At 40.4% G+C, this 13813-nt stretch overlaps 1 protein-coding gene across 1 annotated transcript; it reads right to left on the reverse strand.

Moving 5' to 3' along the window:
- Positions 1-2000: 2000 nt before the first annotated feature.
- On the reverse strand, positions 2001-4710 carry LOC104479084 (trace amine-associated receptor 5). The gene is made up of 2 exons (XM_010119637.2): positions 4705-4710; positions 2001-3122 (listed from the first exon to the last, which is right to left on the reverse strand). The coding sequence occupies exons 1-2, from the start codon at positions 4708-4710 to the stop codon at positions 2001-2003; spliced, it is 1128 nt and encodes a 375-aa protein (XP_010117939.2).
- Positions 4711-13813: the final 9103 nt, after the last annotated feature.

The following is a 13813-nucleotide window of genomic DNA, read 5'->3' on the forward strand; positions in this document are numbered from 1 at the left end:
ATGTAGCCAAAAAACCTGAGAACCTACGCTGACAGTTTTTGCTCAGCCCAAGAATGTAAGCATGTTATGTCTGTAAGCAGACCCACTCATTTCTTTGGAAACAAGCAAATGAAAGAACATGTGGAATGTTAGCACCCTCCATCTTCCCCCTTCTTCTAACTCCCTTTATGCAGTAGGGGTAGAAAAGATATGGAGCAAGGCAAAAAGGGTGTTCTGAGATATGGGGCAGCCGCCTTGCACACACAATCAAACAAACAAAGATTCCATGGGTTTCAATGGACACTGCTGAGGAATTCAGGATTGTATCTCCCATATGTAGCCTTTGGCTCAGGGGCATGTCCCTGTGGGCTAGAAAAATAATGAAAAAAATATTGGCATAACCTTGCTCTCTCATCTACTGTTGGCCACTAGCTCAGGCAGACATTTGACCTTACCTGTAGTTGCATCATTATGCCTTTTTTTATTTAAAAACTGGCAGACACTCTATGTAACTTTGTAAACCAGCACCATCTGCTTTGTGTAAAGACAAGACAACTGCATGGGAAGAAAGTATCTTCAGGAACAGGCAGCAACTATTTCAGGATACCCGAGGAATAGTATGGACAGGGTCCTCTTTGGAGCTGGTTACAGCCAATTTTCAAATGTATTGTCGGTATCACAAAACAAACACAAGACTTTAATTTGCTGGCACAAATGTTGTGGAAGGTGAGTCACAGAATGGCATGTCTATTTAAACCTGAGATCTACCCAAGCCATCCGAAGAATATTCATGAGAAATGCTATGATATAGCCTACAATATTTAAGAATCATAGAATCATAGAATGGTTAGGGTTGGAAGGGACCTTCAAAGGTCATCTAGTCCAACCCCCCTGCAAGGAGCAGGGACATCCCCAACTACATCAGGTTGCTCAGAGCCTCATCCTTGAACATTTCCAGGGATAGGGCTTCTGCCACCTCTCTGGGCAACCTGTTCCAGTATTCTACAACTCTCATTGTAAAAATTTTTCCTAATATCCAATCTAAATCTACCCCCCTCTATTTTAAAACCATTACCCCTTGTCCTATCACAACAGGCCCTACTGAACAGCCTGTCCCCATCTTTCTTGTAGGTCCCTTTGAGGTACTTGAAGACTGCTATCAGGTCTCCTCTTCTCCAGGCTGAACAGCCCCAATTCTCTCATTGGAGAGGTGCTCCAGCCCTCTTATCATCTTCGTGGCCCTCCTCTGGACCTTCTCCAACTGGTCCATCTCCTTCTTATGTTAGGGGCTCCAGAACTGGACACAGTACTCCAGGAGGGGTCTCACCAGGGCAGAGTAGAAGGGGAGAATCACCTCCCTCGACCTGCTGGCCACGGTCCTCTTGATGCAGCCCAGGATGTGGTTGGCCTTCTGGGCCACGAGAGTGCATTGTCGGCTCATTTTGAGCTTCTCATCCACCAGCACTCCCAAGTCCTCCTCAGGGCTGCTCTTGATCCATTCTCCGCCCAGCCTGTACTTGTGCCTGGGATTGCCATGACCCGTGTGCAGGACCTTGCACTTGGCCTGGTTGAACTTCATGAGGTTGGCACGGGCCCACCTCTCCAGCCTGTCAAGGTCCCTCTGGATGGCATCCCTCCCTTCTAGCGTGTTGACGGCACCGCACAACAATGACAAGCTTGGTGTCATTGGCGAACTTGCTGAGGGTGCACTCTATCCCACTGTCCATGTCACTAACAAAGATATTGAACAGGGCCGGGCCCAACACAGACCCCTGAGGGACACCAGTTGTGACCGGTCTCCACTTGGACATTGAGCCGTTAACCACCACTCTCTGAGTGCGGCCATCCTGCCAACTCCTTATCCACCAAGTGGTCCATTCATCAAACCCATGCCTCTCCAGTTTAGAGAGAAGGATGTCGTGCGGGACAGTGTCAAAAGCTTTGCACAAGTCCAGGTAGATGATATCCGTTGCTCGTCCCTTGTCCACTGATGCTGTCACCAGTGCCTGTGAAGGCTCTGGTCATTCCTGGTATAAGTCTACTGTAGATGTCCTGGAACAAAAGATTCCATGAGTTAAGACTAGTTTCACAGCTTTCCTGAACCAACGGTAGGAAAATACATAGATCAAGGGATTGCAGGCAGAATTGAAGTAAGCGAACCAAATTAGGATATCAAACAGAACTGGGGGGGTAATGAAATCCAGAAGACTGTCTACCATCGTGTCAATAGTAAATGGCAACCAGCACAGGAGGTAGACTCCGATAGCTACCCCAAGAGTCTTTGCTGCTTTCCTTTCACTCTTGGATGCTCCTATGTTTAGCTGAGACCCAATACTCCTGTTCATATTGTTTATCAGCCTGGCTTGCTTATTAGCTACAGCAAATATTTTTACATACAAAACTACCATTACAAGGCAAGGGAAGAAGAATACTGGGAAGTTCAGCCACCCCCAGAGCTTGTTGAACAGCAGCTGACAGCTACCAACACAGGGTACATCTTGCAAAAAATGGCCCAGTCCTTCTGCAATAGCTTTAGTGTAGAGGAAGACAAAGGTATAAGCCATAGGGACTGACCACCCCACCCCAATGTAAATGCAGGCCACTCTTATGGTGAACTTGGTAGGGTAGAGCAAAGGGTCACAGATGGCACAATGCCGATCAATGGAAATGAAACACAGATGAAATATGGAGGTCAAGCAAAAGAGTGTGTCCAGAAAGGTGTGCAGCCTACAGAAGTCATCTCCAAAATACCAGCAGCTCTCTACAGACCGGATGGTGCTAAAGGGCAGCACAGTCAGCCCCAGGAGGAGGTCGGCAAGGGCAAGGGAGAGGAGCAGGAGGTTGGTGGGTGTGTGCAGAGTTTTAAAATGGGAAATGATGATGATGACAAGCAGGTTCCCCAGCACTGTGATCAGTGTGCCCAAGGCACAGGCCAGGTAAATGGCCAGCTGGACCCCAAAGGGGTGTAAAGTCCTGTAGCAGGAGCCATTTGCCTCATAGCACAAGGTGACGAGCATCTCCTCCTCAGTACCAGGGCCCTGGTCTGAGCTCACGCCAGCCTGCCCAGGTCCCACTGCCTCCTCCAGCTCTGCCACAAGCCTGGAAAAGGATTCACCTTCCAACAGAGGTGCCAAATGACTAACCTGAAAAAACGTAATAAGAAGGCAGGTTAGAAGGAGAGATGTATTTTAATCAAATACTTTTATTAAAGCAATTGGACAGTTTTCATATTTCAAGCGAAAAAAAAAGGAGCCTTCTTTATCTATTTTCTATCTCTGTTTGAAGTAAAGCAGCTTCAGATCAGTGTGTTCAATTTTTGTGGCATCGTTTGTTCTGTTATATTTCGGTTTTCTTTTAGCCAATGCCTCAGGTAGTGCAGGAAATACAGCAAATCCAGAGGCGTGTGGGCAAGCAGTCAATAGAGTTCTGCCTTCTAAGGAAAACCAGTGCATTGCAAGCCAAAGCTCCTTAAAGGATTTCAAGCTGAGTGTAGTGTAAGGGTGTACCGGTTGTTGTGAATTTCCCCGGAAATTAAGTTCCAGTTTAGTTATGATTCTCTTTATTAAGTAGAAGCTGTGAAGTTATTATTATGAAACAAGTAATATCATTGCAAAGGTAAACCCCTCAGGGCAAGTTGCTCATTTTATAGTGGGGATATATATAGGGATATATATCTACGGGTGTCCATTGTGTTGATGACATAAATATTCAGCAAAGCAAGCAGAAATATTGTTATATGCCCTAAAGATTGCATCTGCTTTTTACTTATGAAATTGCTGTTTAAGTTTTAAGTTATTTAATTTTTAATTTGAGCTGTAATATTAATGGATTATAACGTATTGTTTGAGTAGTCTTTTTAATTAGTCAGATAACTGAAAGGTATGATTTTTAGCAGTAAGACAACTACAGTTAAATATATGACAGTTTTCTATATTAATTTTTGTTCTTGAAATGATTGGTATGGTATCTGTAAATTGTTCCTACTTTTCCCTTCCTTCCCAGCAGCAGCAAAACATAATAGCAAATCTCTCTTAATTGTATTTCCACTTATATCAGGAATACTTACAGTATAATATCTCTTTCGTAGAATGGGAGCTGTACTGCAGTGGACTGAAATCCTTTTCTAAGTACATGTCTACTGCCTGAGTGGAAGGTGTGAGATGTTATGTAAACCAGATGGAGAGTCCCTATAGGTGACTAATATACCTTAGGGGCAGAGAGAGACTTGTGTATTTGGCAAAAATTGCTGTTTTCTAAGAAGAAGTTTAAATGCACAGGTTCTCAGCTACTGTTGAATCTCTGAAGATTTGTATCAGAGTTTGTCTGTGAATTTTTTTTTATTTTTTGATGTTCCTGCAAGAAGATGCAGCTAATGCCAGCTCATCCTGGGGCATCAGTGACCCTCACCCCGTGGAGGCCTCCTGGGCGATTTTGTGGTATTTCTTTGATGCAGCAGAACAGTCGGTTTTATTGTGGATATTATAGAGGCAAATATCACTCAGGAGAGTCCTAGACTTTTCATCCTAGACAGGATATGGGGCTTTAAAACAAGCTTCTCACTTCTCAGTGAGAGTTTTCCAGTGCTCACATCCTCCATTCTTGTCTCCTGCTCAGTCAGGGCAATTGCATACCAAATCCTGAAGGGTCTCCGATGGTATGTCTCTCAGAGCTCAGCTTCTTTTTCCCTATTCTGCAATTAGTTCTTTACAAGCTCTCCAATATGACCGCCATCCTTCGTCTTCTCTGCTTTGAGTCTCCTCGGTTAACAAGTTGCCTGCTGCCCAGCTCCCCTCCCCTCCCTCCTGGTGTTTTTCATGCACTGAGTGCCAAAAACTACTGACACCCAGCAGCGAGACTGTTAGAATAAGGCTGAGGCAGTTTTTTAGAGTGAATTTTTAGTAGAAGAAAGAGCTAAAGTCAGCATCAGTTTTCATACTGTTCTAAATGGTTTTATGTAGCAGTTACTACAATGGGGATTTAAAAACTCTTACAAGAGCAAGATTTTTTTTTTACAGTTCTGCTTCAACAACAATTTAAAGTGACATTTCCACACTATTAAAAAAATCCCAGTACAAAAAGGTATAAATTTGGCATAATTCTCTGAAACACTGTGCTTAGCTGGAGACTTGCTGTAAGACTTCAAAGAGATTTGTTTCTCCTTTTCCTATTTCCGGATTTGAATAAATGACCATTTAAATTAAGATTGTCAGAGGCTTTTGGATAGTTCTTGATATTAACAGTGGATTTTTCGTCGCTAGTCCTCTGACATTTTCATTAGTTTTCATTCTTCCTGTATTTTATACGCAATAAAATATCATTCTTATCCAAGTACTTTGTCATTCAGATTCCGAGTAAGATCATGTCCTCGTCAAAATACTTACCCTGTAAGTAATGATGTAACTTACCCTGCTGTAATCTCAGACTGATTTTTTGTTGAATTTACTATGTGGCCTAGTAGTCAGCAGTAAGCTACAAAAAATATAGAAGGAAAAGTTTATTATCTGCTATGATTTTGTCTCCTGCAGTGAAGACATGCATAGCAAATATCTTTTTTAATTGAAACTACTGCACATAACCTCTAAGATCTAAGTTCCTTTGAGTAACATCTGAGTCTGAGTTCCTTAAAATAGAATAAGACATTTTCAAAGGATTATGGACTTTCTAAGAGGGCCATCATTAGTGCCCCTTTGCTGTGAAATTTTTCCTCACAGCTTCCAAAAGAGTCAGTCTGGGATCCCTAAGTAGACTATAATAGTATGAGAAGCCTATGGGCTTACTAAGATGACCTACATTGAGCTATCAAACCTAAACCTCAAATCTTCCATCACGTGTATTACAGCCATATAGTGCAGCCTTTTGCTCTCCCATGTGGTAGTGAACAATGATCATCTCTGAAGAAGCTGGTGTATCATATATGAGGTTTTTTGTCATTACTGCAGAGTGGCAGAAGGCTTTGTAGAGTAAGTACTCACCCAGTCCAGCTTAAAATTCTGCTAGGTGTAGCACACTTTCCATAGGGTGCAGTATGTATTTTTTTTCTTCATTTTTCTTATACAAATAGCAGCATTTGGCCTTCAGTTTTGTAGCTCTGGAAAACTTCTGTCCACATCATTCACAAGAAATGTTTCCACCTCCTGCATCCCGTTTTTATGTAACTTTCACTTTTATGTTTTCCTGCTCTTGGTTACAGTGCTCTGTGTTCTGTCCATTCAAGTGCTCACATAGGACAACATCTATGTGAGTGGATTTAGAAGCACTACCTCTGTAAGTTAACTGTGGCAGCTTAAACTGTCTTAAAAGTAGAAGTGAAAATGGAGAGAGAACTCACTGGCATCGTCCTCATCTGTAGCATCTTTGTCCAAATTAGTCAGCTGAAGGATAAAAAACAAGGATTGTGGATTAGAGAAGGAGCAACAAAATGATATTTTAGTTTATGAAGTTAATAAAAGTAATTAATAAATTCAAATATTTTGCCTATTATCTTTGAAATTAACAACTCATATATTTGTTTCAGTCTAGGATTTTCTTAACCCAAAATAAAATGTTTTTCTTTCCATTTATTGATCTTGTTACCCTTTATTGTCTCTTTTTTTTTCCATTTATGTCAAATTTGAGATTTTTAATATCATAATAAAGTGAAAAAAAATAGTTCATCATCTTCAAAACATTCCCTCTCATCATTTTTTTCTGTCCAAACTTTTTTCTGAATGTGACCCCAAAGTGCAGTTTTTACTGAACTTAGTGTTCAGTGATGCGGTGGAAGAATTGGGAAAGATATGACAGACAAAGTCAAAATACATAAAGACAAAAGTTGGATGTGACATACTCTGGTTCAAGAGTTCTCTGCAGAAAAATTCATTAATAACAAGTATTAAAGATAATCCCAAGACGGCATAAGAGAGCTGCAGGCACAACCGATATAGCCCTTCCCCAGAGCTCCCGATTCCCTTTGCTGTTGTTTGCAGTGAGCAAAACACATGGCAACTGGGAATAATCTAACCAAAACAAGCAATATGTTAATAGGACCTGTTAATATACATTTCAGAAGAAAAAATTAGAAACTTAATTAGAAACTCGCCTGTTAAAAAGGGAAGAGAGAAAGAGAAGTAAGGTGGTGTACTGCACAGCACTGGCAGAACAAAATGAACCAAGAGTTAGTAATGAAATATAAGCCACCAAGTAGTTCAGCCTGTGGAAAGCATCAAATTGCCTTCAGCCATCTGGACGTGGCCCATGCAAAGCTGACTTTTTATACTGGGCAATTTTTTAGTGGCATAAATTGGGTAGAGGCAGCTGAACTTCTGTGGACATGGGCAGCTCCCGCCGCTCTGGGTAGCACAAGCAGCAGGAGAGCACATGGCAGGTGAAGGCAAGCTTCCCCATCGCCTGTCTTCTTCTGGCTCGAGGTCCCTGCACAGTACTGACTGCAGCCAGACCACTGATCCTAGACCGGGCAAATATTGCTCACTTCCTGTAATTTGCACCACAGGAAGCAGAATATTGTAGTGGCCAATATAATTGCAGACAATTTCTTCCTTGTGTGGCTGGTGTGGGGCCTGTGAGACTAGAGGGGATGTTCTGGTCCAGGGCTGCTCCGTGGGCATCAAATTTGGAAACTTTGGAAATGGGCATCAAATATCACTGTAGGAATGCATTTTCTTCCTGTCTGACTTGGCAATACTGCACTGACGTAGTGTTACTTGAATGAGATATGATTCCTGCTAAATTGTCACAACAAGGAATAAAAATCACCTTTCTGGCCATAATAATATTAGAAAAGCCATATGCATTGGAATGTCCTGCTTCCCCAAATAGGAGCACGCTCCTTTTGTACGCACACAACAGAGCGGCTGCATGGCAGCACCCCACTGTCACTTTGGTGTCCTGACTGTGGGGAAGGAAGGAGCACAGCGTGGTAACCACTGGGAAGACAGAATTGAAGCTTTGCCCATGAATCCTTTAACAAATATGATGAGTTTTAAAATTTAATTTTATTTAGTCCCTCTTTAAAAATCTAACCTTTAATTCCTCTGAGGGAATGTACTCACCTGCATTGATTATTGTTTTGATGATAACTTATTTTCATAAGCAGTGCAGGGCAGCACATGGAGAGAGAGGCAGTTGTTCAGAGACTAGACCATCATACACTAAATCCACATGTATTTAAAATATTTTTTGGTTACAGAATGAAAAATTAAATTTACAAAAGCCGGCTGAGGTTGGTTTACCAGCACTTGTAAGACTGTATCTGGAGACCTGTGAGTAGATAAAGATGACGGAGTGTTTTCAGCTGGAAAAAGTGCTTTCACTCCATTCTCCTCCCCTTGTTCTTTTGGAAAGTTTGGCTAATAGATTGGGATGACTAGGGTGCTAATTTTCAGACACTGATATCTAAATAATTACCTCATGCAGCTTAAACTTAAGAGTTTGCGCTGGCCCTTGGACACAATGGCTCTTTAGTGTCGTGGTCACGTAGCTTGTGCCTCTGTGTGCACAGGAGAGAATCTGGATAATGTATCCTGTAGAGGCTGTCAGGGCGCAGGGTCATTTCCCAGCATCCAAACACAACATTTCTTAGGATGTTGTATTATCTTGCTGAATGTCAGTCCACCCATAGGTTACCTATTATTGTATTTGACAGCATATGCGAATATCGTAAAGATAAAAGAACCCATATAAATATTTGCAAAGTTTTCTGAAAGTAATTCCAAGAGTTGCTAATTCATTTATAAAGAATGTGACTAGTTAACCAAATTTTTACAGGAAGGCAGTAGAGTACACTGAAAAAAAGCAGAGTCTGAATACTGCCCTGCAATGACCATTTTCAAAGGTTTTTTTTTTTAAACAAATGATAAAAGAAAACAGAAATGTCAGGGCTGCCGGCAGAGCTGAAATAATCCAGCCAGAAGGTGGCATTGCACAAGTCCTTAGGTGCTGAGAAGTTAAAAGATCAGCTATTGTGAGAAAGGCAGCCAACAACAAAACCAACCAAACAACAAAAAAACCTCCCAAATTTCCATGATTATGCATAGTGTTTCCATTACTTTGTTCTGGTTTTGAAGGAATTCTGATTCTTGCAACACATGGAGAATTTTAGCAATTTTTCTGCAATGTTTTATTGCTACAGAAACTATGTGGACTTATATCTCTACCATCACTGTGCCTGGAAAAGAGGAAGCAAAAGGAGCTGTTCAGCCTGGAGAAGAGAAGGCTCCAGGGAGACCTTATAGAGGCCTTCCAGTACCTAAAGGGGGCTTATAAGAAAGACAGGGAGAAACTCTTCAGCAGGGCCTGTTGCGATAAGAAAAGGGGTAATGGTTTTAAAATAGAAGGAGGTAGATTCAGACTGGACATTTGGAAAAATATTTTTCCAATGACGGTGGTGGAACACTGGAACAGATTGCCCAGAGAGGTGGTGGATGCCCCATCCCTGGAAACATTCAAGGCCAGGTTGGACGGGGCTTGGAGATGATGATCTGCTTGGAGATGTCCCTACTTTTGGAGGGGCGTTGGACTAGATGGCCTTTAAAGGTCCTTTCCAACGCAAACCATTCTATGATTCTAAGCCAGTGCGCCTCAGCATTTGTTAAGTATGAGAGAAACATAGAAACTGTTGCAGGCAATCGGTGCTGTATGTTCTCCAATTGAACCCTGACAAAACTATGCTAAATGTGAACAAGAATAAAATTAACTATTGAAGAAAATTAGTTCTATCCTAGGGATAGTCATTTTGATGATGTAATGCAGTGGGTCAAAGACAGTATAATTTTTACAGTCAAGAGAGAGAAATCAGACAGGAAGGTGAGGTGCTACACACAACTGCATCAAAATCTGTATAGAGTTTGCAGGAGAGAGCCTCAAAGTACCAGCAGAATTTGATAGAGCTGGCTGTGCTGTGGGGCATAATGTGACACTGAGGAAAAGTCAGTTTTGACTGTGGAGCAGACCAGAAACTTGGTGGGAGAGTGGACTGCTGGAGGTCATGGATGGAAGCAGTCACAGATGTGTTTCCCCCACCCATGCATGTGCCTGTCTCTTACATTTCTAGGGACTAAATTGTTAACAAGGCCAAGGTAATGCTACAGCAGCTGTGAGCTCCGGAGGCTGCATGAAGTAATGATTTGGCAGCATGAAGTATTTGCTGAAGTATTGCAACACAGCCAGTCCTGAGGAAGAAAACCAAATAAAATAAAATTGCTTAAACATTGAAGAACAAGATCTGTAGGGAAAAGGTTTGGGGAAAAATTAAGTTCTTGAGCAGACAATTCTTTCTTTGGGTCAAATCTTGTCTCTCCTGATTTATTTAAAACCTATCTTTATATCTTCAGAAGTATCTTTATCGGGTCTAGAGACAAATGTTGTGACTGTCACTTCTGTCACTTGAAATCTGAGCTGAAGGACGAGAGGACAAAATCTGTCCCTTAGCTCTGCTGATGTCAGGTGCCTGCAGTGTCAGCGCACTTTGGTCACACACAAGCTCTGAAATGGAAGTATCTGAGGGCAGGATCCCAAGTGCAAGATGGAGCTCAGATGTCCGTTAGCTGCCTGGTATGAAAATGCTGATGTGGGCTGACGGTGCAGGCTGGCTGCCCCCCTGCCAGCTGGGGGCTGCTGCAGATGCAGGCACAGAGCAGGAGAAGGCTGCTCCCCATCAGAGTCAAACAAATATTTGCCTGTTTTCCTCTCCCCTCCTGCCTCAGAAAGCTCCTTTCACCTGCCTCTCCGTCTTGCTCTGGTCTACACCCCAGAGCACTACCAGATTAATTTTTAAAAATTATTTAAATATCCTTTATTTAATATACTTTATTATTTAAATATCCTCTTATTAAAATCTAAAGTTTTGAGTACTCTTTTTCTCCATCCTGCATGTTGGTGGAAATGTGTAATTATAAATACAAGTGGAAGCACTTCTCCTTTCTTACAAGAAAAACTGAAATGTTCTTGGTTTATATATAGCTAAAAAGAGTCTTGGCTGTCTCTTGAGAAACTGCACATCCTTTTCTGTGTCAATTTTCTCTCGAATGCTTCATTGATGCTTTGTTGCTGCTGCAGCCTTGAAGACTGACATGCAACTGATCCAGTGGGAAGTGATTTGATTAGGTTATGTAAATGGAAGAATAGATAAATTATTTAATATATTACAGTTACAGCTGTGTATACCCTTTTTCAGGAGTTTCTTCATACAGTTACTTTCATTTACTTCATTTTCACTAAAGCTGATTAAAATGTTGTGGGGCTTTTTGTAAAAAAAAAAATTATAACTCAAAATTGGATACTGACTGTTGAGCATTAATTTACCTGAACTTATTTGACTTCTTTGGCGTATTTTCATTTCGAATAGAAAAATTGCCTGTAAATCAAAACCTTTAATTTAAATCTTGAATAATTTATTTTGGAAATACTGCTGCTGTTCTAGAGAATTGCAATTTGGATGTTTTATGTTATTGCTCACTTTCTTCACCTCCAGAACGTGCCTGCCTTCAGAACCATAGTTATATCCCTGACTTAATGATAAGTATTTGTTAAGTGCTCTGCAGTATTAAGATACAAAATAAAAATCAACACAGAGCTTGCAGAAATAAATCAATTTCTCAAAAAGTTGCTTTTGCCTGCGGACTCCACAAGGGGGTACAAAATCCTTTCTCACAGTTTAGGCTGTGACAGAAAAGATCAAAAGAAAAAAAAACATAATAGTGAATTTAACTATTCTGACCGCAAGCAGGCACTGCAGATAATACCTGCAAGTTGCTGAGTTGCAAATCTATTTTTATTCTCAATAAAGAATAAAATATTCTTAAAGAATAAAAATATAGCAATTGTTTGAATATAGATCACTGGCTTTGAAGACAGCTCTGAATGTTGCTGTTAGAGGGATTGCAAGAGGGAGGATGAGTGTGGATTACCTGGCTGAGATGCTCTTAAGCGTCTCTTGCTGTCCTGCATGTGCAAACTGGGATGTAGCAGAGAGGAAGAGGACCATGGGGGTGCTTTCAGACAGAGGTGCCCACCTGGATGTGGGAGCTTGATCTCCTTCTGGAATGCAGGATTGGAAATATATGCTCTGGGGGCAATGTTAGCTCTTGCTGGAATCATTCAGAGTAAAAAAGATAAAAGAAGTCCTAACCCTTCTGGCTGCTGCCCTGAGGAGAACACCACGATCTGGATTTGATAGAGACTAGAATCCAAACTAAAACACTTCACTGTGAGGTTTGGAAAAAGAGATGAATGGGTGAGCATGTGTTTCAGAAAAAATAAACCAAAACAAATTACTATAATTTTTGTTTGCTCTGTTGATTCATTTATCTTCATGTATAGGTGAGCTGTTTTGGTGACTCAAGGTAGATACAAGTTGTATCAAAAAAAAAGTCTTTAGAAGGAGAGGCTAAAGGTAAAGGTAAAGAAAAGATAGTCTGTTTTTTATCTATTTCAGTGGCCAATACATTCTATCTTTCACATTTGTTAATAATTACCATTTCTAATGAAACTTAGAAATGAAATATTTAATAACCTTGAAGAAGATTGCCATCTTGTAATTTAATGGGCTGAAACAGAACTTTGTGTCATGCTGACTGTATATGCAGCTTTCACATAACGTACAGAAAATCTTCCCCATACATTACAGAAAAAAATAAAAAGAAGTGTTAATTTAGGTCAATCTATCATTGTTATTGGACAATCTATTATTCAATGAAAAAAATAGGAAAGGTAGTATTTATTTTCTTACAAGAAAAGACAAAATTAATTCACTGTTAATGTGAATAAATTGAATGCTCTGAGGTCAGAGGTGGATGTTCAGACTTAGTGCGTTGAAGATGCATTACAAGTCCAAGGGTGAATGACTGCCATTCAGCAGAGACTGGATGTTTATTGAGTGCGATATACAGAATGTCATAAGAACAGAGCAGAAAATAAACATGGGGTTTAAAATGAATTAAGGGAAAAGTAAGAACATTTAAAGGAGTCTACCTTTTTGGCAGCTGCTTTAAAGACAAACAAGGAAAATTTCTAGTGGAAATAAAATGCAAATCTCTGGTATTATTTATAAAAGAATAATTTACAGGCTAAAAAAATAGTAAAATGTTGTTAATCTGTAGAGCAGACATGTTATCTTTGAAATCTGTCAGTATTTTTGAGACAGGCATATCTAGTAACTTTATTTTTGAGTAATCAAGTGAGAGATACGCAAGCTTCACACAGATGATCCTTTATTAAAAGAAGTTACTTAAACAGAAATCCATGCAGAAATCTGTGCAGACACCATTATATTCTATTTTTAAAAATAAATAAATGTGTGGATAGAAGCTACACTTCAAAAAGTATTACCTTCAGAAAGCAGTGTCCCGTGCGCCTCACCATTGGTCCTCCTTCAGCATGGGACAGAAGACATTGATGAGGGAACAGTCTGACACCTCACCTCTCAGAAATGAAATGTCTAAAACCTGCTAACAAATGTACAGGAATGGAAAACTTTGTAAAAGAAACTGTTTAACTGGGTTAAAGCAAGACTACAGAAAGAATCTTAGAAATTGTCTTTGAGAATTACTCATATGAGGCACTGCTGTATTGCAAAGGCAGCATGGAGGCAAAATTGTTGTAGTCATTATTTTCACTGGTAAAACAGTTTAGTTTTATTACAGCCTGTAAGTTTCCTTCATGTTGTATCTCATCATTTCCATGTTGTTCTTAATTATTATTTGGAGAGAACTATTTGGTTACTTATTACTAACCACTTTTATTCCTTTGGGTTGGCTTCAGTAAAGCAGAAATCACAGCAATACAGAGCAAAAGACAAGTTCACGTTTTCTCAAAGAATTGTTTTTTCCTGTTTGTAACT

Source organism: Chlamydotis macqueenii, chromosome 3 (genome assembly GCF_036417535.1).
Source record: "Chlamydotis macqueenii isolate bChlMac1 chromosome 3, bChlMac1.mat, whole genome shotgun sequence".
Classification (NCBI taxonomy): domain Eukaryota; kingdom Metazoa; phylum Chordata; class Aves; order Otidiformes; family Otididae; genus Chlamydotis; species Chlamydotis macqueenii.